At 32.7% G+C, this 26,866-nt stretch overlaps 5 protein-coding genes across 5 annotated transcripts; all 5 read right to left on the reverse strand.

The window, feature by feature from the left end:
• Positions 1 to 51: 51 nt before the first annotated feature.
• On the reverse strand, positions 52 to 956 carry LOC125843738 (putative calcium-binding protein CML19). The gene has a single exon (XM_049522925.1). It carries the CDS (start codon positions 804 to 806, stop codon positions 210 to 212), a length of 597 nt encoding a protein of 198 aa, XP_049378882.1. The 5' UTR covers positions 807 to 956; the 3' UTR covers positions 52 to 209.
• Positions 957 to 2,764: 1,808 nt separating this feature from the next.
• On the reverse strand, positions 2,765 to 5,956 carry LOC125843740 (putative calcium-binding protein CML19). Its single transcript, XM_049522927.1, has 2 exons — positions 5,306 to 5,956; positions 2,765 to 2,990 (listed from the first exon to the last, which is right to left on the reverse strand). The coding sequence occupies exons 1-2, from the start codon at positions 5,810 to 5,812 to the stop codon at positions 2,913 to 2,915; spliced, it is 585 nt and encodes a 194-aa protein (XP_049378884.1). The 5' UTR covers positions 5,813 to 5,956; the 3' UTR covers positions 2,765 to 2,912.
• A 1,450-nt stretch (positions 5,957 to 7,406) lies between these two features.
• Positions 7,407 to 8,241, reverse strand: LOC125843739 (putative calcium-binding protein CML19). Its single transcript, XM_049522926.1, has one exon. The coding sequence runs from the start codon at positions 8,120 to 8,122 to the stop codon at positions 7,529 to 7,531; it is 594 nt and encodes a 197-aa protein (XP_049378883.1). The 5' UTR covers positions 8,123 to 8,241; the 3' UTR covers positions 7,407 to 7,528.
• Positions 8,242 to 12,002: 3,761 nt separating this feature from the next.
• Positions 12,003 to 15,859, reverse strand: LOC125844082 (uncharacterized). The gene has a single exon (XM_049523322.1). The coding sequence runs from the start codon at positions 15,244 to 15,246 to the stop codon at positions 12,175 to 12,177; it is 3,072 nt and encodes a 1,023-aa protein (XP_049379279.1). The 5' UTR covers positions 15,247 to 15,859; the 3' UTR covers positions 12,003 to 12,174.
• A 3,856-nt stretch (positions 15,860 to 19,715) lies between these two features.
• LOC125844659 (uncharacterized) lies at positions 19,716 to 20,905 on the reverse strand. The gene has a single exon (XM_049523974.1). It carries the CDS (start codon positions 20,756 to 20,758, stop codon positions 20,267 to 20,269), a length of 492 nt encoding a protein of 163 aa, XP_049379931.1. The 5' UTR covers positions 20,759 to 20,905; the 3' UTR covers positions 19,716 to 20,266.
• Between the last annotated feature and the right edge of the window lie 5,961 nt (positions 20,906 to 26,866).

Consider the following 26,866-nt stretch of genomic DNA (forward strand, 5'->3'; position numbering starts at 1 on the left):
TTTGTTGTTGTCGTTGCAGTTTATAAAATGGTGGAAGTCCTAAAACAGAACTTATCTAGCACAGTTGAGTAGCTGAGATTGAATTACCTAAACCACAAAGTGAAATCAAATACTTTGGCTTTACAATTATGAATCTATAGAATGGAAAAAAAAAATCTCAATAGGGAAACAATCAGAATCATATTATATTATGTACACACCTATCTCTTCTAAGTTGTCATCATAACTTTGAACTCATCAAAGCTGAGGACTCCATCTCCATTGAGATCAAACCTTCGAATCATAGCTTTGCAGTTATCAATGGATGTTGACTCACCTAGTCGACTCAACATGTTCTTCAAGCTCTTAGGAGTAATGTATCCTTCCATTTCATACATTCCAAATGCTCCAATCAACTCACTCTCTTTATTCCTCTCTTCCTCCATTCCTTCCATCAGCTTCGTAAAATCCTCAATGCCCAATAACCCGTCCCCATCAGAATCCGATAGCCTCACTGCCATCTCCGCCTCCTCTACCGTCAGTTCACCTCCTACTGCCTTTATGCACTTCCTTAACTCTGCAGCTGACACCTTTCCATCTCCATTCTCATCAAAGTATGTAAATACCCTCTCTAACTCTCCCTTGTTACTACTACCACTATTGTCACTCACAGGAACACAGTTAGTAGTAGTAGTAGCTCTTGTTATTGTCGTTGTCGTTGTCTTCTTCTCATCTTCATTCCTTCTGAAATGAAACATATTCCGTAATCTCGAGAAAAAAGACTCTTTTTCAGCTGTGGAAACAGAAACTGTTGATACCATACACATAAGTTTGAGCTATAATGTAAGTGAGAAAAGGGTTGAACTTGAAATCAACAAAGAAAACTTTGGGAAATTATAAGTTTTTGGATGTACAGTACTCTTTAATACTCAACAAATTAAGGATATGGGAAATGAAGGAAAAAGAATGGGATATTTATAGTTTGGGAAATCAATAATGAGTGGGGAAATAGTATTAATTCCGTGGGCTTACCAAGTATTGAAACAACTTGTACGACCATTTGTTTCTAGTAGAAAAAAATATTAGTAAAAAACAAAAACAGGTATTTAGAAGTTTGAAAAGTAAACAGTCAAATGAACTATGGTTTGGTTTATAGGATAAAGTCTTATCTTGAAGACTACGTGTTTTGGGGGCAGACTAGTGGCATCTTATATTATAGTCATCACAGAGGTCATGCCAAATTGACTCGGTGGTAAAATCAGTCCATAAAATTATAATCCATCTAATCAGTTTATGTTTGGATTAGTTAATAACCTGCTTATTTTATTGAATGGGTTTATTTTGCTCCGTTTAGTTCACCCCATTTTAAATTTGGGTTGATATGCAACCTAGATTGACTCATGAGAAATTTTATCTAAATATTTTTTACAAAAATAAATTATAAGAAACCAAACTTTGAATTTAAAACTTTGTAGGAACTATGCAGGTTGGGTGATGATCCGATTTTTAACTCATTTTAGTTCAACCCACTTTAGCCCAGATAGTATTTAAGTGGGTTAATGACCTGTTCATTTATTAGCTCAATTCATTTTGACATTATTAAATTCAGCTTAACCCATTCATTTGACGACCCTAATATATACACTACTTACCTTTTATGGCATATATGTCCAAAAAATAGTGTCCTTTCTTTCATCTATATAATAACTAGATGGGGATGCCGGTGCGTTGCAGGGGCCCAATATGACTATAATAAAAAAATTATTGTACAACATTGTATAATATAGTAATTATTTGTTTATATTATGTGCAAAGTGTTCACCTCCAACAATCAATCCAGAGCTTCAACTTGCTTCTTGTTATATATATATCCCAACTATGTGGGATATCAAGAGTTCAAGCAAGAAACTGCATTGTGGTGCTTAGAGAATAAAAAAAAATTAAGTTCTCTGCTTATTGCTTCTTGTATATATCAAAATATTGATATCCACTCACTTACCACCAATTCAAAACTCACAGATAAAAACATATGCAAATGGTTCCATTTTTATGTTAACATTGTCTATATACTTGCAAAATTAAAGATTACCAAACTATGATATTAATTTGTGGACTATTGTGAATACATATTCTAAAGAATCGTACATTCTAATGCCATTTTTCGTCCATATCCAAGACAGTGGACTACCAAACAACACTCTTTCTCCCTCTTTCAGTGATGCAAATCACAAAGTTTGAAGTGAGAATAGCAGAGATGCAACATGTTCTTGACGCGTAATACAGGTGTTTAATGGCCAATAAGATAGTCAATATGAATTGGGATATTTCCTTTTTTTTTTTACATAAAATACGTGCTACACGTGTACAGAAGCAGTACACATTACACACTTTAGAAAAAGTAGAAGTAGACGAAGTTACTATTTTAACCCTACTATTTGTAGTACAAATTATCTTGCCTTTTGTACCACAATTTGATGCTATGTTCGTCCTCCCAACTCCCACTTATTAATAAGGGTAATAATAATAAAAATAATAATAATAATAATAATAATAATAATAATAATAATAATTTATGTTTTCTCTTTAAGATTCTACTTCTAATTTTAGTAAGACTACACTTAGAGTTTGTTTGTCTTTTTTGTTGGGCAAGGATATAGGACTCTGGAAGAATGTAAAACTATTCCAAATTTAATAGTAAAGTGGTAAATTTGATTCAAATAAGGGGAAATTAAGGATATTTGAGTAAGATTGGTTAACTTGATATCAAGAATGAATACCTCGTTAGATGAATAATTTATCAAACAAAGAAGTAATACATGCTCCACTTCATAAAATATGGAGGGAGTAACTTTACAATTATGAAATGAAAAAATCTCAATGAATTATTTGATCTCAAGAATCATAATTACACAAATATTTCTCTCTAAACTCTTCTAACTTGTCATCATAATTTTAAACTCATCAAAGCTAAGAACTCCATCTCCATTGATATCAAATCTCCTTATCATAACCTTGCATTTATCAATGGAGGTTGATTCGCCGAGTCGACTCAACATCATCTTCAAGCTCTTAAGAGTAATGTATCCTTCCATTTCATACATTCCAAATGCTCCCATCAACTCACTCTCTTTATTCCTCTCTTCCTCCATTCCTTTCATTAACTTCGTAAAGTCCTCCAACCCTAACAACCCGTCCCCATCAGAATCCGATAGCCTCACAGCCATCTCCGCCTCCTCCACCGTTAGCTCTCCTCCTACCGCCTTCATGCATCTCCTTAGCTCCGTTGGTGACACCTTTCCATCTCCGTTCTCATCAAAGTACGTAAATACCCTCTCTAACTCTCCCTTGTTACTACTACTAACACATGAGTTAGTAGTAGTAGTAGCTGTTATTGTTGTTGTTGTCGTTGTCTTCTTCTCCTCTTCCATCTTTTTGAGATGAAATATATTCCGTAATCTTGAGAAAAAAGATTCCTTTTCAGCTGTGGAAACAGTTACTGACGCTATACACATGCTAGCAAACAAATATACGTTTGAACTACTTTTTCTTTTATTCAAGAAAGTTTGAATATGAGTAAGTGAGAAAAGGGTTGAACTTGAAATTAACAAAGAAAACTACGTAAAGAGACAAGAAATCAAGGATATGGGAATGAAGGGAGAAGAATGGTCTATTTATAGTTTGTGGGGTTGAAGAAAAAGGGAAGTTAATTCAGTGGGCTTACCATTTGTTTTGTAAGTAGAAAACAAGAAGTTTGAAAAGTACAGGCAACACGCTATAAAATATAATATAAAGTTTTTATAACATTAAAATATAATTAAAGACTACGTGTTTGGTGTGTGTGTCTCTTTGGGGATTGAAATCTTATATTATATTCAAATATTATCATGCCAAATTGACGTATATCCTTACCTCTTATGACATATCCAAAATAGTGTCCTTTCTTTCCTCTTTCTCTTTTTTGAGTTTAATTTCTAATATCCCCTTAGGTGGGTTTGTCGATTATTTTTTTGAACAATAAGTGATTTTTATCTATTTTCTGATGTTTGATGAGTAAGGAGAAAATATTATTTTAAGAGCATTTAAGTATAATATAAGCAAATAATATGGCCAAGACCTAGACTTGAACCCAACGTGGAACTCGACCCTGACCTGGAATCGAGACCTCACATTTGGCCCAACCCTAACCTCAACTTGAAAATCATACCCCTAGCTCCGATCTCAATCCCCAACATGGGTACCAAACCCGATCTTTGATCCATGATTTTGGACATGATTGTCGACACGACTTAGAATCGAGCATTGGTTTGACTCTAACTCGAACCCTGACTCGAGACTCGACCCTGGACTATTAATTAATCCTTGGTCCAAGACCCAACAGGACCTTGACTCGAGACTCAAATCTTCGATTGCGACTTGTGAATCATTACCTAGTATCGACCACGACTCTAAACTCAAACCTTGTCCTCGCCTCAACTCGAGACTCAAACCCCCTGACCCCTATCCTTCACATTGAATCAATACCTGATCCCCGACTTTGACACTGACCCAGAACTCGACCATAGCTTGTGACTCTATCCATTAATCGAGACATGGATCTTGACCCTGACTCGACCCTTACTAGGTTTCTAACCCATATTCCGATCCGTGATCTAACCTCAACACGAGACCCTATAAACTATACTCCCTTTAGGCCACATTAAGTGAATTGTTGGAGCATGCACACCCCTTAAGAAAATACATATAAGGACAAAAATTAAAGGCTACTTTCCACTATTTACCCTTTTGATTATTTCAAACTATTCTCCTAGAAAATGTAAATTAGTTAAGAAACTCATTAGAAGGAAGGGTAAATATGAAGAAAAAAAAAATCCCAACAATTCTCTTGAACTTTGAAAATTCACTTATTTTGAATTATATATAAAAAAAAAGTATCAACAATTCACTTATTTTGAATTATATATAAAAAAAAGTATCAACAATTCACTTAATATGGACCAGACTAGGAGAGTCCTTTTCAATCATACACTATGAAAGAACAATAGAAACAAACTCAATTTCCACAGTTGAAGTAACACTTTTCCAAGTTAGTAAACCAAGGAATTGTTTACAAATTTGAATCTATGAATGAATAAATCTCAAACAAAAACCATTTATATAATTACCAGAAACATTTGAGCTCAAGAATCAAGAAGAAATAAAATAACAATAACAAGCCCAAGGCCAAAGAATTATGTACACAAATATCTCTTCTAAGTTGTCATCATAACTTTGAACTCATCAAAGCTAAGAACTCCATCTCCATTGAGATCAAATTTCCTTATCATACCTTGCATTTATCAATGGAGGTTGACTCGCCGAGTCGACTCAACATCATCTTCAAGCTCTTAGGAGTAATGTATCCTTCCATTTCATACATTCCAAATGCTCCCATCAACTCACTCTCTTTATTCCTCTCTTCCTCCATTCCTTCCATTAACTTCGTAAAATCCTCCAACCCTAACAACCCGTCCCCATCTGAATCCGATAGCCTCACAGCCATCTCCGCCTCCTCCATTGTCAGTTCACCTCCTACCGCCTTCATGCATCTCCTTAGCTCCGTTGGTGACACCTTTCCATCTCCGTTCTCATCAAAGTACGTAAATACCCTCTCTAACTCTCCCTTGTTACTACTACTAACACATGAGTTAGTAGTAGTAGCAGTTGTTATTGTTGTTGTTGTTGTTGTCGTTGTCTTCTTCTCCTCTTCCTTCTTTTTGAGATGAAATATATTCCGTAATCTTGAGAAAAAAGATTCCTTTTCAGCTGTGGAAACAGTTACTGACGCTATACACATGCTAGCAAACAAATATACGTTTGAACTACTTTTTCTTTTATTCAAGAAAGTTTGAATATGAGTAAGTGAGAAAAGGGTTGAACTTGAAATTAACAAAGAAAACTATGTAAAGACAAGAAATCAAGGATATAGGAATGAAGGGAGAAGAATGGTCTATTTATAGTTTGTGGGGTTGAGGAAAAAGGGATAGTTAATTCAGTGGGCTTACCATTTGTTGTGCAAGTAGAAAACAAGAAGTTTGAAAAGTAAACAGGCAACACGCTATAACCAATATAATATAAAGTTTTTATAACATTTAAATATAATTAAAGACTACGTGTTTGGTGTGTGTGTCTCTTTGGGGATTGAAATCTTATATTATATTCAAATATTGTCCTGCCAAATTGACGTATATCCTTACCTCTTATGACATATCCAAAGTAGTGTCCTTTCTTTCCTCTCTCTCTTTGAGTTTAATTTCTAATATCCCCTTGGGTGGGTTTGTAGATTATTTTTATTTTCAAAAAGTAAGTGATTTTATCTAATTTTTGATGTTTGGTCAGTAAGGAGAAAATATTATTTTAAGAGAATTTAAGTATAATTTAGGCAAATAATATGGCCAAGATCTAGACTTGAACCCAACGTGGAACTTGACCCTGACCTGGAATCGAGACCTCACATCCGGCCCAACCCCAACCTCAACTTGAAAACCATATCCCTAGCCCTGATCTCGACTCTGGACTCAATCCCAACATGGATACCAAACCCGATCTTTGATCCACGACTCAAAATTTGGACATGATCCTCGACACGATCAGAAATCGAGCCTTGGTTTGACCCTAACTCGAACCCTGACTTGAGACTAACCCTGGACCATGAATCAATCCTTGGTCTGAGATCCAACAGAACCTGACCTTGACTCGAACCCTTCGGTTGTGGCTTGTGAATCAGTACCTAATATCGACCACGACTCTAAACTCAAACCTTGTCCCGACCTCATGAACTCGGGACTAAAACACCCCGACCCCTACCCTTCACTTTGAATCAATATATTTGATCCTCGACTTTGGCGTTGACCCAAGACTCGGCCATAGCCTGTGACTCGATCCTTGAATCGAGACATGGATCCTGACCCCAGCCCAACCCCGACCAGGTTTCTAACCCACATTCCGATCTGCGATCTAATCTCAACACGAGACCCTATAAACTATACTCCCTTTAGTCCATATTAAGTGAATTGTTGGAGCATCACACACCTCTTAAGAAAATACATTGAAGGACAAAAATTAAAGGCTACTTTCCACTATTACCCTTTTGATTATTTCAAACTATTCTCCTAGAAAATGTAAATTAGTTAAGAACCTCATTAGAAGGAAGGGTAAATATGAAAAAAAAATCCCAACAATTCTCTTGAACTTTGAAAATTCACTTATTTTGAATTATATAAAAAAAAGTATCAACAATTCACTTAATTAATATGGACCAGACTAGGGGAGTCCTTTTCAATAATACACTATGAAAGAACAATAGAAACAAACTCAATTTCCACAGTTGAAGTAACACTTCTCCAAGTTAGTAAACCAAGGTATTATTTACAAATTTGAATCTATGAATGTATAAATCTCAACCAAAAACCATTTATATAATTACCAGAAACATTTAAGCTCGAGAATCAAGAAGAAATAAAATAACAATAACAAGCCCAAGGCCAAAGAATTATGTACACAAATATCTCTTCTAAGTTGTCATCATAACTTTGAACTCATCAAAGCTAAGAACTCCATCTCCATTGATATCAAATCTCCTTATCATAACCTTGCATTTATCAATGGAGGCTGACTCGCCGAGTCGACTCAACATCATCTTCAAGCTCTTAGGAGTAATGTATCCTTCCATTTCATACATTCCAAATGCTCCCATCAACTCACTCTCTTTATTCCTCTCTTCCTCCATTCCTTCCATTAACTTCGTAAAATCCTCCAACCCTAACAACCCGTCCCCATCAGAATCCGATAGCCTCACCGCCATCTCAGCCTCCTCCACCGTCATCTCACCTCCTACCGCCTTCATGCACCTCCTTAGCTCCGTTGGTGACACTTTTCCATCTCCATTCTCATCAAAGTACGTAAATACCCTCTCTAACTCGCCACTATTACTATCACTCACCGATAAACGATCAATAGTCGCAGTAGTAGTAATAGTTGTTGTTGTTACACTCTCATGTTCCTTCTTAGGAGTGTTAGTCTTTTTTAGGAAAAACCTATTACGTAATTTTGAGAAGAAAGATTCTTTTTCAGCCATGGAAACAGAAACTAACACCATATTACACATGCTAGATGTAAGTAGAAAATGAGTAAGTGATAAAAGGGTTGAACTTTGAAACAAAGAAATCTTAGGAAAGTTATATAATTTTTTGTGGTTGAAAGACAAAGAAATAAAGGATTTATATGATGAAGAAGGAAGAAGAATGGGGTATTTATAGTTAATGGGGTATACAAACTTTTTTCTTATAAGAAGTTTGAAAAGTAAAAGACCAACACGCTTTAGAAAATAATAGAATAAAGATGACAATGAAATGAGCTAAAAGAGCTATACTGTTTTGTTTTGTAGGATGAAGTTTTATTATTAAAGACTACGTGTATGGTGTGTGTGCTTTGGGAGGTAGAGATTGGCATCTTATATTATAATATTGTCATGCCAAATTGACACATATATATCCCTCACACTTTAGCTAGGTCAAATATTTGACCATCACTTGTAAATATATACCAATATCTCTCCCACCTTTTTATAAATTAGTTTTTGGATACATGTACTATCTACCTCATCTAAATTGTCATAAATTATCAATGTATTGAAAATTATTTATAATCATATTATAAAAATATCTTTTTTTTTTCTAAAAAGAAAAATTCAAATATTTAAAATTTACTCTTTGATATCAACATATCAAGAATTGAAATATAATAGTAGAGTATTTCTTCCTCAAATGAAAAGAAAGATGAAACTATTATTAGTTTAAAATGCTATAATTATAAAGGCAAACTAATATATATATATATATATATATATATATATATATTCTCCACTTAGACTAGCTTCTTTTTGTTGGGGTCAAAAAGAAAGATTTATATCAATTGATATTTGATGTGTACCATTAATAAATGTATATAAGACAATTTTGTCCATGTATACCACATGTTTATAATTGACTTGGAATCATATGATTAATTGGAGGTCTAACATTAGTACGTTGACATCTTCCAATTTCTAAGGCTCGCATTGCGCGCACTATTGGTGCCTCAATTTTTGGTAGTGGGTGGTGTCACAATTCGTTCGATGTACAATGTGTTGAACTACTTCAATAAGTTTATGAGTGAGATATATATATTTAGAATTTAATGTTCGTACAACAATATCGATAACTCCTTTACAGGTTCTGTAGTAACAAATGATTAAAAGATAGCCTTTCGCGTAAATTGATTTGAATAAGAAAATCAGTCATTTGTCTTTGAGGATCAGGCATCAATCATAAAGTATTTTTACGTTTTTATATTAGTCTAACGATATTTTCAATATTCGTTAAAAGCACTATAAAGAAACATAGCATAAATTTTCAAGAATGCTATATCTTTCATAATCAATAATCAAATCAAAGCAAATAATGTAGTAATAATTACATCTCAATTTGTAATAAATTGAAATTAAATATATAAGTGGAGTGTAAAAAAGTTTGAACTCGAAACAAAACAAAAGTTTGAAAATTATCTTTTTGTGTGAGTGCTCTTTAAAAACAAGAATAGATATATATATGGTGATCGATGAAATGAATTAGCTATATAAAAAGAGTGTGATATTTATATGAAATATATATATAGGGAGTATTATATAGTTACATTAATGATTGTTAATACCGTGGGAATACCATGTATCGAAAACTTTGTGCTAATAAGAGATTAACTTATGTCCACTAACTATGCGTGGATAGAAATAGAAGTTAATCTCTAATAAGAAAATAGGCATATTTTGTTGTACGGCATTTTGTTTCTAGAAACAAAAGAACAAAGAAGTTTTTAGAAGTTTGAAAAGTAAACGGCCAACACGTTAATTATTATTACTAAATGGAGTAATAAATATGATGTGTTTGGTGTGTGGCAATCGTAGAAATATATTATCTTAATCATGTACTTGTAGGGAGGAAATTTTTTTCTTGCTATTTAAAAATTTCAAGAAAAATATTTTTTACAATTTTTTTACATATTATATATATATATATATATATATATATATATATATAAGTTACGTATTAACTAGTTATAAATCTTTAATTGTATGCTTAGTTTTTGTTGTATTCATAAACTTTAAGTTTGAATCTGTTTCTAAGCGAAGGTAAAAGTATTGGAGGGTGGGAAGAAGACAATTAACGTGAAATGACATTTATGAATCTATTTATGGTATTTCTCGTTACTTTTTAAATAATAAGAAAATTGAAATAGGCATGATTTGAACATAGGTGTTTTTTTTTCTTCTTCTTCTAAGAAACTTAAATTGTTCCATTGCATATTTTATTTTTGGTTTAATTTAGGGGTTAAGTAAGATGGGAGAATTTTGACCTATAACATATTTTCTATGTAACAAACGTGTGAATAACCCAAATATGATAATATTTTACTCCATATTTTAAGCTCCAATGTTATTGTAAATATTAAAATAATGACAACAAAATCACTCAACAATTAAGTATTTGGTCAAAGAATTAATATGCACCTATTATACATAATTTCAATATATTAATCAAGCGGCACTTAATTAATTATCTCATAAATATATCTCCAACTTGGATAAAACGAGTTTAATTAATATTTTGCATTCTAGAAAATTGTCTTTTCTAAGTAATTACCTAACTTATTATAGTCTAATTTAATTAATTAATCATAGATGATATATTTTTTAATAGGTAATTAATATATACATGATGGGGTAGCTTCATGTAAGGTTCATGGACAGTTTGATGTTTAATTAAATTAAATTAATTTGTTGTTTACCATTAGGGCATAACGTGTATATCATGTTAATCATTGATTAACAAAAAAACTGTTTTTTTGTACTTAAACTCCTATGATTAGGGCACTCATGTGATTAGAATAGCACTATTTGGTCTTGTCATATTTGATGCCTGGTACCAGTTTCAATATCGAATTAATTAAGATTTTACAGAATTCAAAATCGAAATATCTAATAAAGAATTAGTCATAGACGGATTTAAATTTTTTACCAAGGGGTGCATGTAGTGTCTAGGATTTTGAACTTAAAATCTCAAGGTAAATTTTGAATTTCTAAATCTCTGAATCAACCTCCAATATTGTGTTTAGGAAATTCAAAATCTATATATATATATATACATGGGGAAAAGGACAAATATATCCCCGAACTATCGTAAATGGTATGCAGATACCCTTCGTCATACTATTGGAACATTGATGCCCCTGTCGTCTAAAAACTAGAACATATATGCCCTTCACTCTAACGGAAGACTAAATAAAGACACGTGGCGCAATCTTATCCGTCGATCTGATATTTAATAAATATCGGGTCAGCGAATAAGATTATGACACGTGTATGTCCGTTAGGATAAAGAGTATATATGCTCTAATTTTTGGACAACAGGGGTACCAATGTCCCAAAAATATGACGAAGTATCTGCATACCATTTACGATAGTTCGGGGGTATATTTGTCATTTTTCCCTATATACATTAAAAAATATCATATATACAATATAATTTTTTTACCGAGTAAATTCGAGTGAACAACCTTACCCCTCTAAATCCCCCTGCTTTAGTAAGGTTGATGTTATTATCACATGAAATTTCCCTATTGACAATAATACAATGTCCCAACCCATAAATTCCAGTGGGCAAAAGGAATTAATTAAGTGTATACTTCTTCCTCTCTTTTATCATGAAAAAATTGACATAATTCCAAACATCATAAATCCTTTAATTTCAGTGGGCAAATGGAATTTAATTGTGGATTTATGATATGTTTGAAATCATTTTATGACTTGTTTTCTTTTCTCCACTCGATATTCAACATTGATTAATTCAAATTCACGTCAGAAAGTCTTATTCGAAAACTAAAGTGCTCAATTTCCAAGACTAGAACCCGATCCAAAACTTCTAATTAAAAATGAAAGAGTACTTACGAGAAACTTCTATATCTGTCAAATTGCATCCATTAAAGAAGTCAAAAACAACTTCTTTGCAAAAACTCTTTAGTATCATTACAGTATATGCTAACAAAACTTTCCATCTAATGAATAACAGTATAAAGCTAATGTAGATTGAGATAACTGTTACACAAACCAAACATGCATTAAACTTACTACACCTTGCGAGCCAACGTCCTCTGCTTTGTCGCGAATTGTACTACTTTTTCCTCTACTGGAAGGCCTTTCTTTCGTCTCACAGAATCCATGAGTTTTCTTGCTATACTCTGTGGCACACTGGCACCATCCCCGAATTCTTCTTTCTCCTCCTCGGTCCTAGGTACAAAGAAAGGATCCTCTGGAAGGGCTTCCCAGTGGCTGAGAACGAGTAGTGCACTTGCAGCTCCAGAAGTCTTTCTCCTCAACTCATCGGAGAATCCAAAGCTTTCTGCAACTGGCACATAAGCGTGTACAGTGAACAAGGAAGAACCTTCCTGCATTTCTTCGTTTACCACATGGGCACGCCTACGATTAAGAACTGTATAAGTGTTGCCCAACTGGTCATGTGGGGTGTTCAGCTCACAAAAGTACATGGCTTCAACAAGTCGAGGTTTTCTCTGGAGAACAGCAGCCCTGCAGGCATCCTTAACAACAGTCATCACCTGTCCAGGGAAGAGCCCGTACTGTTCTGGCTGTGGAATAGGTGTGTCACTATCATTTGGTTGCGTAGCTAATGGAGATATGGAAGCTTCGATAACAAATGCCAAACCCCACATTGGCTCATCACACAAAGGGCCAGATGCTGTAGCTAACTGGAATCCAGATAATATACTGCTTTCAAGATTCTCAGCTTCTCGTAGAAGGGTCGGATCCACACAGGTTGATGATTCTGGTGATGCACTGCTATCATCATTGTCATCCGTAAAGCCCAATTTTTTCGATACATAGGGGGGACCCTTTATAAGAACAGAAACATCGTCGCTCTTTCCTTTCACATCTGGAGTGAGGAGGATGTTGGGACCGACCTGTCTAGGCCCTAAAGCCCAGATCCTCTTCAAGAATTTTTGCCATGTTTTCTTACATTTATCAATCCTATCCTTTTCTGTATCAGCAAATCCAGTAGAAAAGTCGCTCTCCACAGCATCTATTAGGCGTTTCTTGAATGCTTCAATTGGATTCTCATCTTCTACAATGTTACCTCTGAGAGTTTCCGAGCTTCTACAAGCCTGTAGAGATTTTCCTCCAATGATGTCTTCAAGCAACTCAAAACTTTCATCAAGCAGCTTCGTCAATGCAGTTGGAAGCTTCATAACACGCACTCGAACAACACATCTTCCATTTGGAGTTTCTTTCTCCAAATAATCAGAGCTGCGGCTCAATAGCTTCAAATTTTCTAAGGGATTAGCAGTATCTCCTTCGATGGTCTCTTTGAAAGATACAAGGGGCGCAGAGACTAACAAGTTTATCTTTGCAAATCTCTCCTTTAAATCTTTAATGCATCTCTCCAGGTGCACTTCACCTGCTGCAGCAAGAACATGTTCGCCCCTAGCAGAAATAGAAACCTCAACAAAAGGGTCCGCTCTGTTTAGCAGCCTCAAACCTTTAATAAGTGCACCCATGTCAGCAGGATCAGAAGGTTCAATTGCAACTTTAAGCATGGGTGAAACTTGGAAAGTCATACTTGATAAAGGCCAACAATTTAACGTAGATGAAAGAGTCGCACTCTTCAATATATGCTGGGCAAGCCCTCGGATAGCTATGACATTACCAGCCTTTGCTGATGCCACAGGTTTCAACCCTTGACCCATCATCAAATACAAAGACTGCAACTCGGCTTCTTGCACATGCTTCTGCATTGATTCTTCCTTTAGTGGATCATACAATGCTGTAAGCACGAAAATTTTCTGTCCTGCATGAAGAACCCCACTAAAGATCCTGGCAAATGCAAGGAAACATTCATCAGAGTCACCATTTCCGCTGTCATCCATAATCTCTCCACGCGGAAGCATTTTTGATGGAATAGCAAACATCTTAGAAACAAAAACAACACAAGGTGCATCAGGGCTAGAATCACAGGACTCCACAGATTTCCTGACAAGTTCGGCTTCAGAAAGCACATCAGGGTTCGCACCCATATCTAAGAGTGCTCTCTTTGGAAGCAGCCGAGATATACGGAAAGACTGAGCAGATATAGGATCAGGCATGTGTTTGACAGCCATAGACAATATGGTATCGGACAATGGAAGCCAACGACTCATAATAGATTGAAGCACAGATTTAGGATCCTTGTTTTGAAGTTCGCGGGGAGGTATAGCCAAATTGAAAGACTTTATAACTTTCTCAAGCATCCCCTTGTCACCATCAGCTTCCACAGCAGCTTGATAAACCTGCCAAAGTGGCTCAAGAACAAATTGCACAAACATGGGCCTAGCCTTACTTCCACTACTAATTCCCTTCTTACCTACAATCATCTTAGTCTTGGCGTTAAAATACCGAGGTCCCCATAATGCCTTCTGCAAGGCAGCCGAACTTGCACCAAGTTTCGAAGCATAAAACTCAGCAAAATCACTAATACTGAAGCCCCATCCATCTAATGCACATACAAACGCGACATTCCCCTTCTGGGGTTGGAAGGTATCCTCTTCGTCCTCCTCTAAGAATTCTAGATCTGGATTTTCATCTTCCACTAGTCCAGACGGGGCAGAGAGCAGAGAATCAACATCTGACAAATACTTTTCAGACTTATAGGCACTCACTATACTATTAACCTCATGAACAATCCTCTGCAAGCGAGTATACGCCTCCAGCGGAGTCAATCTCAATTCAACAATCAACCTATCAATCTTATTCAAAACCAGACACGGGGTAAGCTTCTCAATCCACGCCTGACGCAAAACTGCATGAGTCTGAATGTGAACACCCTCCACAGCATCCACTAATACCAATGCACCATCACTCAAACGGGCTGCAGTTGAAACTTCACTACAGAAGTCCATATGACCAGGAGAATCTATAAGATTAATCGAATGTTCCTTATATTTAAGACCTATAGAAGAACTCTTCATAGTTATCGCCCTCCTCTGCTCCTCATCTAAATAATCCATAAACCTAAGCTTACCCGCTTGCTTCGGATGGAGTACACCACCACCAGATGAAGCAATCAGATGGTCAGCCAATGTCGTCTTCCCATGATCCACATGAGCAAGAATACATATGTTCCGAATCTTCTCACCATCAGAATCCCCCATTTTTTTTAATCTCTTCAACTAATAAAAATACTTCTACCGATCACACCACTCTTCCCCTTACACGGCAAAGTAATTAAACAAACTTCTCAATAACCTACTTACAAAATTTCCAAGAAACCAAAAAAAACTATGCACCCAAATATAAATAACTGTGCACCGACCCTTTTTCAGAAATACTATTTCAGTTTAAATAAGCTAAAGTTCCTGACTTTTTTCACACACGAGAGAAACCCAGTTGGGAAAAAATCAAAACTTTGAAGAAACGGGATTAAAATTTCAATTGGGTTGATTGTAATAGCAACCCACCGTCGCAATAATTGAAATTTAAACGAATTAAGCAAGAATTGAACTCACCGAGACAAACCCAGTTGGGAAAAAGCAACAATTTGAAGAAAAAGGGATTGGATTTCTGTCAGGTTCTTTTCTATGAAGGATTGGAGAAAGTCGAAAAAGAATGGTTATGGGGTTAGAGATAATATTGCTATGATTATCCTGTGTAGCTCCAACAAACATGACTAATTGCAAAAATGTATTTGTAAATCGAGGGAAGAAGTTGAAAATCTCTATAATTTTAAAGGGTTTGTGGATACGACGGCTATGGTAAAAATGGAGGAAAATTAGGGTTTCAACTTTCAAAGACAAACTAGAATAAAATAGGGAAAAATGTCTCAAAAATACTTTAACTTCGATCGAAATTGCTGTTACGATATCAAACTTTATGGAAGACCTTTTATCCCAGCACTATTTAATAGTGTATTTTAAAGGTTAAAATACATTATTAAATAGTACAAGGGTAAAATGTCATTTCCAAAGTTTGATATCGTAACAGCAATTTTTACTAAAGTTGAAGTATTTTTCAGACTTTTTTCCCTAGTTACCAACTTTTTTTTATTTAAAGAAGAATAATAGACTTTAAAACATTGTAACTATCAAAAACCACTAAACACGTGATAAAAATCGATTAAAATTTGATTTATTGGTTATCGAGTTGTAGATATGCTAAATCGTTATAAAATTATTAAGATATTTATTTACCGGTTATATTGATTGTTATCGATTTAACTATTAAGATTTGACACAAAAAAAATCATTGAAAATTACTTAGAAATAAGAAACAAGGTGACAAAACCAAATCAACCCTACATTATTTTGCTCAAAAGCAAACAGTAAGACATTGTAGAATAATAGAGAGTATGAGATAGTCAAATATAAAAGTATGAAACTAAACTCTAAGTCAAGAAATATATATCAAATGGTATAAATATAATTATTTAATTTATTATGGGATTATTAGTTAATCCGTTAAGAACCAATAATTTAACAATAAAATAAATTAAAATTGTTACCGAAACTACTAAACCAATAACCCATTAGATAAACCAATAACATTTTTTCGATTCAAATTATCAATTTTAAATAGCCCTAAGATTGATCGACAGATGATCGAGCTCGATTCATTCTTTGATCAATTTATTTAAAAAATTTAATCAACACACTCTTTTTTATCAAATAAACTAATCAAGCTTAACTAATTTCTCGAAATAGTTATTTTATTTTTTAATAAAATCAACCAAGCACGATCGATATAAAATTATTAGTTCTATATTTGTATTTGACAATTCAACCTATCATACAACACAAGTGATAAGTTGAAACCACGCAATATTATAAATAGTTTACCACTTTACCTTTGTCTTTAGATCATCTAGTTGATGGTTGTTAGATCGCAGAAGGTGATATTGTTGAACAAGGTGGCTCAGAGGTAAGACTGACAAAACGTTACTTAGGCTCCCAAAGTGTTATTTTTGTGTATTTTTTTAGTAAAATCGAAACAAAATCAAATAGTATCGGGTTTTCAAAATTTAAAACCAAACCAATTACCAAACCAGATTTCAATTTTTTCAAATAGGTTTGGTTCAGGTTGCAACTCGGTTTGGTTTTTAAATCATAACTATGAACAACTCTAGATACATCTATCAAAGATATATACTAGATACATGTATTTCTGAAATATAGATACATAAGGAGAGAGGAGAGGGGAGACCAAGAGAGGTCACGAGCGGAAGAGTCAGTGTCTCAAATACATGCGATCACACTAGACACGTTCATTCATTATATCATATACATTTTGAAATACAAATACATGGTGAGAGAGGTGAGAGGCGAAAGAGTTGGTGTATCCCAGTATATGTGAATCACGCTTGAATATACGATATTTTAGGGCAAATTACATCTAATTTGACTCGCGTATATCTGATATACATGTATCTAAGTGTGTCTGATAAGTATATATATAAGTAAATATGATATAAAAGATATTTTCAAAAATTAAAGTAAAAACACGTAATAAGGTCCTGAACTAGTGAATTTGTATTGTTTTCTTTTTTAAAGGAATAAACTTTAAAATGGATGGTAACTACCAAAAACTACTACTAAACACACAACAAAAAATGATTGAAAAAAACTTGTTGATTTTCGAACCGATTGAAATATGATATTTTATTAAATAGAAACCATTAATAATTACAATAATCACTCCCATCAAAATACGAAGAGTCAACCGAGTTCAACATCTAAACGCACAACATATATCAGTAATATTTTATTGAACGGAATTTAAATAAATATTTTACTCACACTTGACTCTACTCCTGTTGGATAGACATGTTATAGTACTCGTGATATTTGTGCTTCTCTTTGCACTCATCTTTTATTGAATTAGCATCTATATTGCTTAGACTCTTAAATTATTGATGGCTCGTGTCAGATTTTTTAAATATAATGTATTTTTGAGAGAATTCAAAATGGCAATGGGACATTTTTTTTCATGCTTTTTTTGGGCTATAGTTGTGTCCACAAATTGTCAAACAACAATTTTATAGTGCTAGCTTGTTGTCTCCAAGCTCAGAAATCTTGAACACAAAGGTCATATTTAAGATCAGTCATGAATCTACATAATTCATTTTGCTTTAAGTTAGATCAGTCTTATTCCAAATAAGAGTGAGTATATATCGAGTTAGCATACTGAAATCAAAATTTTCAATACGTAAGTGTTGATATTTTTGTATTTGATGTGCATTTTAATAAAGTTTTGGGTATTCAGTGTTGGCCTAAAATGTAATATTGCACCTCATTATCTCAAAATCATAGATACGCCTCTAAATTTACTCAAACACATGTATTATTTCTCGAAAACACTAGATATATTTTTCTTTCATTTTAAGCAAGAAAGAATTTTAAAACTTCTCTTTATTTTCTACTGGACTAGTGCGAGTATTACTCTTATTTAGAAGTGAGAGTTGGAAAGGACCAACATTGCATTAATACTCTTGTACAACATGCATACAATTTTGTACATTAACTATTCACTGCATTAATTAGTTGTACAATGTGCAAAAACAATTGTACATTAATAGAAGGACTAACACCAAGGACTAACATTGCAATTATTATTATTACTCATTAGTCCTTATTAGAATTATTATTATTACTCATTAGTCCTTATTAGAATTATTATTATTACTCATTTGGCTTCATCTACTTCTACTTTTTCTACACATATTTTTCTTTAATAAAATAATTATTGCCTCCATTTTTTTNTTATATATCCAGTTATCATACTGAAATTAAAATTTTCAATACTTTAGTGTTGATATTTTTGTATTTGATGTGCATTTTAATAAAGTTTTGGGTATTCAGTGTTGGCCTAAAATGTAATATTGCACCTCATCATCTCGAAATCATAAATACGTCTCTAAATTTACTCAAACACATGTGTTATTTCTCGAAAACACTAGATATATTTTTTATTCATTTTAAGCGAGAAAGAGTTTTAAAACTTCTCTTTATTTTCTACTTGACTAGTGTGAGTATAGACTATAGTCAATAGGAATTTTGAATTGACATTTTCTCCGGTAACTCTTTTAGTTAAGGAATCACTTTTTCTTTTGTCCTCTTTTTTTTTTATTCTGATAACTTTTGTCTCATCAAATATTCTCAAACACGTGGGAATTTGAATGGTATTTAGTAGGATAAAAATAATAATTTTGAAATAAAATTAATATTAACTTTTATTTTATATTTATTCCACTATTTTTCTATAAATAATAGAGTTACTATTTCATATACAATAATTACATTAGCAAAATTTATTAATAAAATATCTTTATTTATCCAATCGTACGTGAAAAACGTTGCTTAATTACGTAGATATAACTTAGGGACAACTTTAGTTTTGCTGATGTAAAATGGTATCTGACACATTGTAATCAATTTGACGTACCTTTATTGTTATTGTTATTGTGATTTTCCGATGCAAATTTAATTTGACACAAACTACTAAATAAAAATTAATTAAATTACTTTTAAAAAATATATATAATAACTAATAAAGGACGGAGAGAGAAATAATCAAATGAAAAAAAAGCTTATATTTATACAAAATAAGATCACATATGTTTTAAGAGTCTCTCCCAATTTCATATAAAATGTTGTATAAATTATATATATAAACTATATAATTATAAATCTTTAATAGCAAAAAAAAATCATTTCTCGTAGATAATATTTGCTCTTCCTTTTACGAGAGGATTTATCGAAAATAATTTCTAATTTATTATTTTTCTCGATCTCACTTGCGGAATTAATGTGTAATTAAATATTGTACCTGAACTTGATGACTTGAATTGGAACTATAACTGCACTGAGATTTTCAGTTTCAGTTGAATTATGCCTTATTTGATTTTCAGCTGACGATACTGACTTTTTTTTTTCTCATCAGTCCTTGAATTAGTTGCTATTTCCATAACAGGCCGTTTCCGGTGAACCTCCGTCATGATCATCTCCGTCGTCGGAATAATCCTTGTTGTTGTTGTTGTTGTTGTTCCGTTTGAGCTCCTGCCAAATCCAGATCTCCTTTTCGAATTCGGCCGTTTCCGATAATCCTCCGTCATGATTATCGCCGTCGCCGGTTACATCGGAACAATCCTTATCGACGTGGATATAGTAATCACCGGGAGAATCATTGATGTTGTTGTTGTTCTTCTAATTCCTTTTGAGATGAACTCCTTCCAAATCCAGCGCCATCGTAAAATCGGTGCCACATCTCCGTTTCAAATTCGGCCGTTTCCGATGATCCTCTGTTTACGTTACCGCCGCCATCGAAATAATCCTTATCATCATCGGTGTAGTAAACACCAGGAGAATTATTGATGTTGTTTTTCTTCCTCAAAACCTTCTTCCGCTTCTTATTCCTCCATGCTTTCCGGCAAAGTCCCGTCGGAACTTTGTACAGAGCAAGTAGGAGAAAGTGCAGCACTGTGCACGGACAACAACAACATACCATCGCACACTCCGCCGCCGTCCCTCCGGCCACTTCTCCTATCCTCTTATGCTGATTTCCGCCTCCGCTTCGTTTCTCATCCTCCTTCGTCGTCATCGCCGTCGCCGTCCTCGATAGTTCCTTACTCTCATTCACCGCCGATGACTCCACCACGATATTCTGCCCAGTCATCGCCGTTAAACTCCGATGAATCACACACACAAAAATCGCTGGCCGATCATTACCAAATTCACACTAAAAATGCTCTTCGTAAACAAGTAGGAGAGAAATTGGTATACTTGCTAAGGATTTTTTATTTGTTTTTATTTTTTATTTTTTTGAGATTATATGAATTTGAAATACTACTACTACTAATTTTATGGTGAATATAAAATATAGAATTGCTTACTGTATTTATTTGTTTATTTTATGGGCTGATATTTTTTGAAATTGGGTATTTCTTAATTTTGAACTTGGATTATTGTAATTACTAATTAATTTTTTTTTTTTTTAAATTGACTATAAATAGGAGAGCAGAGAAGAAAACAAAGAAATGATGAGTGAATTGTAATATTGTTTATTATTATTATTATTATTATTATTAGAAACAAAATTTAATCGGTCATTATCTTTACCTACAATATCGAGACATCAAGGTGTATTTTGATAAAACAGAGTAATAATTGAAATAGGTAAAGAAAATAAATGATAATCACATATATATATATATAATAAAAGAGAACCCTAGGCCTGCCTATGTGGCGCGATCACAAACAAGGATTCCCTTTTTAATCTATTTATTTTCAAAACTAGCATTCCCCTTTCATGAAAAAGTTGTGACTTTAATGAAAAATTATGACTTTTATGAAAAATTGTGACTTATATGAAAAGTTGTATCTATGAAGAGTTGCGACTTTTATGAAAAGTTGTGTCTTTTATGAAAGGTTATGACCTTTTCGAAAGGTTGTAACTTTTCCGAAGAGTTGTGACATTTTCGATAAGGCACAATAAATATTTGTTCACACTACCCTTTGTTGTCTAGTTATAAATAGAGGGATTTCCTCTTATATTAAAACAACGAAAATTTTGAACTTCTTCTTCTTCTTCTGCACAATTAAATATTCATGAACAAATTTTTCCTTTCTGTTTCATCCTATTGTTATCGATCCTGGTATTTTTTTTTACAGTTATTAATTTATGTTTATGTTATTAATTGATGTTTTTGAATACATGTTTTAATCTTTGTTCTTTATGTTTCTGCAAAATTATTGCTATAAGTATTTGTTAGTACAAATTAAATAACACACATTAATTGAGTATTCACGCAAATTTTTTCTACTGAAATTGTTGAAGGTACGTAAAAAAAATTCCTTAAAGATTTATACTACCATCTCTTGAAGACAAAATTCAAATTTGGTATGCCATTGTAAGGATAGAAAGACCTTAAAAGCTTTATCGCACCTTGATGTGCGAAGTGAACCAGGAAAAGAAGACAAGAATTACGGTTGATGTTCATTTGAATCCCCAAAAATATCAAGTAATAACACTTCCTGGGCAAAAAGATAAATTATAAAATCAAATTAAAGATAATTGATTGAAGGATAAATGATAGATATTATAATTATCACCCTCCTTTACATTATTAATGTTTATTACTACGTAATCTTGTATGAAAGATAATATAGTATTTTAGTTTTAATGACTCATAAGTTTTAAGTATTATTTTATAAATTCTGTGATATTAAATTCTCGCGCGAAGTGAAATAATTTTACTAGTTAAGATATAAAACTCGAAAAAGCAAATAGATTAGATATGTTTTTTTTATCATTAAATCTTGTGTAATTGATGCTTTCTTGGAACCTTTAATATATATCCTTCATGATCTTTTTGCCGTCCAAATAGAGTCTAATAATATACCTAATCATAGTTATCTTTACTACAACAACAAAAAATTAAAGGGTTGACCAAAAGAACCATTTTATATGACATACAAAAATGGTGAAGGTTATTTGTATAGTTTGTTTATATCAAATTAATTAATACATGATATAAATTAATTTATACACTTCTATTATCAAAATTGTTTTTTATTAAAAACAGAAGAGGTTCAATATTTACAAGAGAATAAGTTCAAAAGTAGCCCAATCAGAAAAAGAAAAAAGAAACAAATAATCAAAAGAAAAAAAAAAAGAAAAGGAAAGGTCACAAAGCTTCGGACCATTTCCAATAAATCGAACCTTCGATGACTCCAAGTTGCTCCATGGTCGGGAGAAATCGACATCTCCGATGAAAGTTGCGGTGAGAAGAGGATAGAAGATAGTTCAAACACCTCCAATGTATAAACTATTGGATTGATTGATGTAAATCTATCTTATGCAAGTAAGTACTTCATTATTTTAATTTATGTGACTTACAAAAATAATATCATAAATACATAAAAACTCCCCTGAACTTGGCACGAAAACTTACTTTAGTACTTAAACTTTACGGGTAATTATTTATTCCCCTTAGCTCATTTCGCGTGAATTTAATATCATCCTAACGGATGACGTGGCAAAAAAAGAAAAGATTTTTTTTTTAAAGCGCGTTAAGTTATTTTTTTTAAAAAGTAATGGTCCCACTTTATATATAATGGAAAAAAAAAAGAAGAAACCCACCCACCCCATTCTTCCTCTTCTTCAAACCCCCCACGCCGCTTTCTCAAAACTCCACCTACCTCATCTACCTGCTTGTCTTTTCTTCCTCAAACTCCCCACCACCCTATCCCCACCCCACCCCACCCCATCCTCTTTCTCCTTCTTCAAACTCTACATTCAAAGTACATTTTCTCGTTAAACACNCACATTCAAGACCCACATAATTTTTTTTACTCTTTACTTTGGAGATTTGATTTTTTAAAAAAAGTTATGATTTTTTTTTTGAAAAATAAAGACTTGGGCATAAAAGAAGATGAGGTTTTGTCAACCGATCTATAATGTTAATGGTTGGCAATGGCGATTTAAGCAATGGATAGAGAAAGTTTTTTTTTTTAAAAAAAAATCACTACAAATAAATGTGTTTTTTCTTGAATTAGTTAAGAATTAGACTTTGATTAGTATATAAAAATAAAAAAAATGAAGAACACCGACAATCGACATGGCAGTAAATGACGTTGAGTATTGAAAAAAAATCACTGCTAATGAATTCAATATTTCTTAAACTAATTAAGAACTAAAGATTAACTAGTATTTAAATATTCTGAAAAGGAAAGAAAGAAATGAATTTAAAAAATCAAAAATCAAATTTTAGAGAATTTCCAATGTGGCTATGATGTGGCGCTTATGTGGTTCTAATGACGTAGCGTGTGTGTAATACACTTGCCAACTTGAGACTGATATTATATTTTTAGGGTGGTATTAATTCACTTCAAATATGTTAAGGAGGGTAAATAATTACCCGTAAAGTTTAAGTATTAAAGTAAGTTTTCGTGTTAAATTCAGGGTTTTTTTTTTATGTATTTTCCCTAAATCAAGTGATATCACATAAATTAAAATGAAGAAAATATTAATTATAATTAATAACTTGGAAAAGGAGTAAAGTGCATAGTGCCAATTCAATGAATTTCTACATTCTGAAATCAAACATGATACCTTTACTTAAGGGGAGGAGGATCTCATGCCATCACCATTAGCAGCCCATTGACAAAAACTACACACCAAACAAATGATGGATTATTTTCATACGGAGGAGATTAGTAATGGAGTCAGAAATTTTTTTAAAAAAATTATAAAAAAATTACACAAATATATTAGAATGTCAAACTTAGAATTTGGTGTCTAAAGTATTTTTTTTAACCTTCTTTTGTCTCTCTACTAAAGTCTTCCTTCTATCAAGGAAATTTGATTTGAAATTTATAGCTAATTGATCAAAATAATTGTTTTGTCCTCTTTATGTGGTGTAATTTTTTGATGAAGGAGATTCAATTGAATCTCTTGCCTCCCTATAGCTTTGCTAGTGATGGATCAGAGTGTGTTTGATATGACGAAAGTATTTGATAATTAGTGCATTTTAATATTAAAATATTAAAGTGCTTGATATTTGGTGTCATTAATCTTTGTAACTTTTGTAACCACAAATTAAAGACGTGTTCTCCTTATTATCTTCTACTAATTGTCCCGCTATACCTCAAATAACTATCCACATTCTTGTCATTTATTTGTTGAAGAAATCATACACATATTGTTGTTTTCTTCCTTGTGTTGTAATAGATAAAAAAAAATATGAGAAGTGTGTTGAAGATGAAGGAAATTGATGATTGGAACATGTCAAAGGAACGTGTCCAAAGAAGTTGACTGACGTGTTTACTGCTGTAGAGTTGGAGTCACACTAGAACTAGACTACTAAATCCTAACTTATGTACGACTAAGCTAATGTATCGTGTATGGAGCTAAAGTCTACTAGGATAGTGTATTTTAGTTATAGTAGTAATACTACTCATATAAATAATATATTTGTACTGAAGTAGGACTCCTAGTGTAGCTAGTATAGGACTCTTTTCCTAAGGAGCATGTACTCAACAACTTCAATCATCAATACACCCCTTGATTCTCTATACTTTACGTGAGATTTCTACAAAGTGCATTAGAAGTATTATATTGTGTTTATATTTTGAGAATTGTATAGTGAAAGAGAGAGTTGAAACAAAAAAAAAGTTGTTCAAAGTCTTCAACTTATTCATGATAGAAAAAAGAGTAATTAATTTTATATTGAAGGAAGGTGTTCTTTTTGTAGAATTTTAGACTTTTCAACTAATCCAAAGTTGTTTGAGTTATATGATAATGATGTTGGAATATATTCTGGAGGGGACAAGTCGAGAGCTATAGTGCTAATTAGTGTAGATTATACCACATTGAGCTTGAATATCCTTAAAAAATTGAGATTTAAACGTCTTAGTCTGAATATTTTTATTTATTTTATCTTCAATTATAATTTGTGATATATTCACCAACATTTTAACATTTTTGTCCGAAGGCTTAGGATTATTTATAAAAAGAAACTTAGATGCTTGAACTAGTGCACCATAATTGAACCTATCTATATTTTACCTCAAATATTTTATAACTTTGATTTAAATAAATTTACTCTTCGTATTAATAAATAAAATTTCTACAACAATATCTAAGGTAATATATTACACACAAATGACTAACAATTTTTTAACTAGAATCCATTTTTAATTTTATAAATAATACTCCCTCCGTCCCTTTTTAGTTGTCCACTTTAGAAATGGCACACAGATTAAGGCAACAATGATTAGCACAGTGAAGTTGCAATTTTACCCTTATGACAACTTTTCACTTCAAAATTACAACCACTTATTTGAATTAAAGTGAAATAAATTGGAGGGAAACAACATACACTTTTACAATTTTCAAGAAGTGTAAATAAGGGTATAATAGGGAAAAATTTGTTGTCCTTTCTTTATTTGTCAAAATGGACAACTAAATAGGGACAACCAAAAAAGGAAATATGGACAAGTAAATAGGGACGGAGGGAGTAATATTACTATCTGAGATTAATTTAAAAAATTATATTATTTAAGAATGTCACCTCAAATACATCTTACAGCTAACTTCTTATCGTTTGAATGAGGTTTGAGAGAGAGAAAAAAAAAATGTTGCAAGAACAAATTATCCTATACTTATTGACGTTTCAGAGACAAAAATAATATTATAAAAACAAAAGTAGTTTAAATATATTTTATGCTGCTAATTGAGTTTTTACTGACTGCAGTTTGCAGCTAGTTGTCTGTTGCTAGTTGAGCTTTTACTGACGGCATCTAGTTGATCTTTTGAGATTTTTTTGCGGACAATAAGTGAATGTGTGTATCATACTAATGAATATACCTTGATATTTAGTCTTAAACTTTAATAAAATTGAGTTTAATACATACTCCCTCCGTCCACAATTATTTGGCAGGTATATTAAAAATAGATATCCAAGATTAATTGTCAATTTAAACAATCAAGAAATAATTAATCACCTTTTTCCAATTCTGCCCTTAATGATAGTGTAGTTCAATTGAAAAATTATGTATACTTTTGATATTCTTGGTATAATAGGGTTATATTAGTCAAATTACACCTTCTATTAAATTTTCCTTGAGGGGTATGCATAACCTTACCCTGACAAACAATTGTGGACGGAGGGAGTACATCTTTCTAATATATCTTTTCTACTTTCTAACAATTTTTATTGAATTCCATTTATATTACTCATTATTATGATAGTTTAATTTGTATATATTATTTTCTCAAACA

Source organism: Solanum stenotomum, chromosome 11 (genome assembly GCF_019186545.1).
Source record: "Solanum stenotomum isolate F172 chromosome 11, ASM1918654v1, whole genome shotgun sequence".
In the NCBI taxonomy this organism is placed as follows: domain Eukaryota; kingdom Viridiplantae; phylum Streptophyta; class Magnoliopsida; order Solanales; family Solanaceae; genus Solanum; species Solanum stenotomum.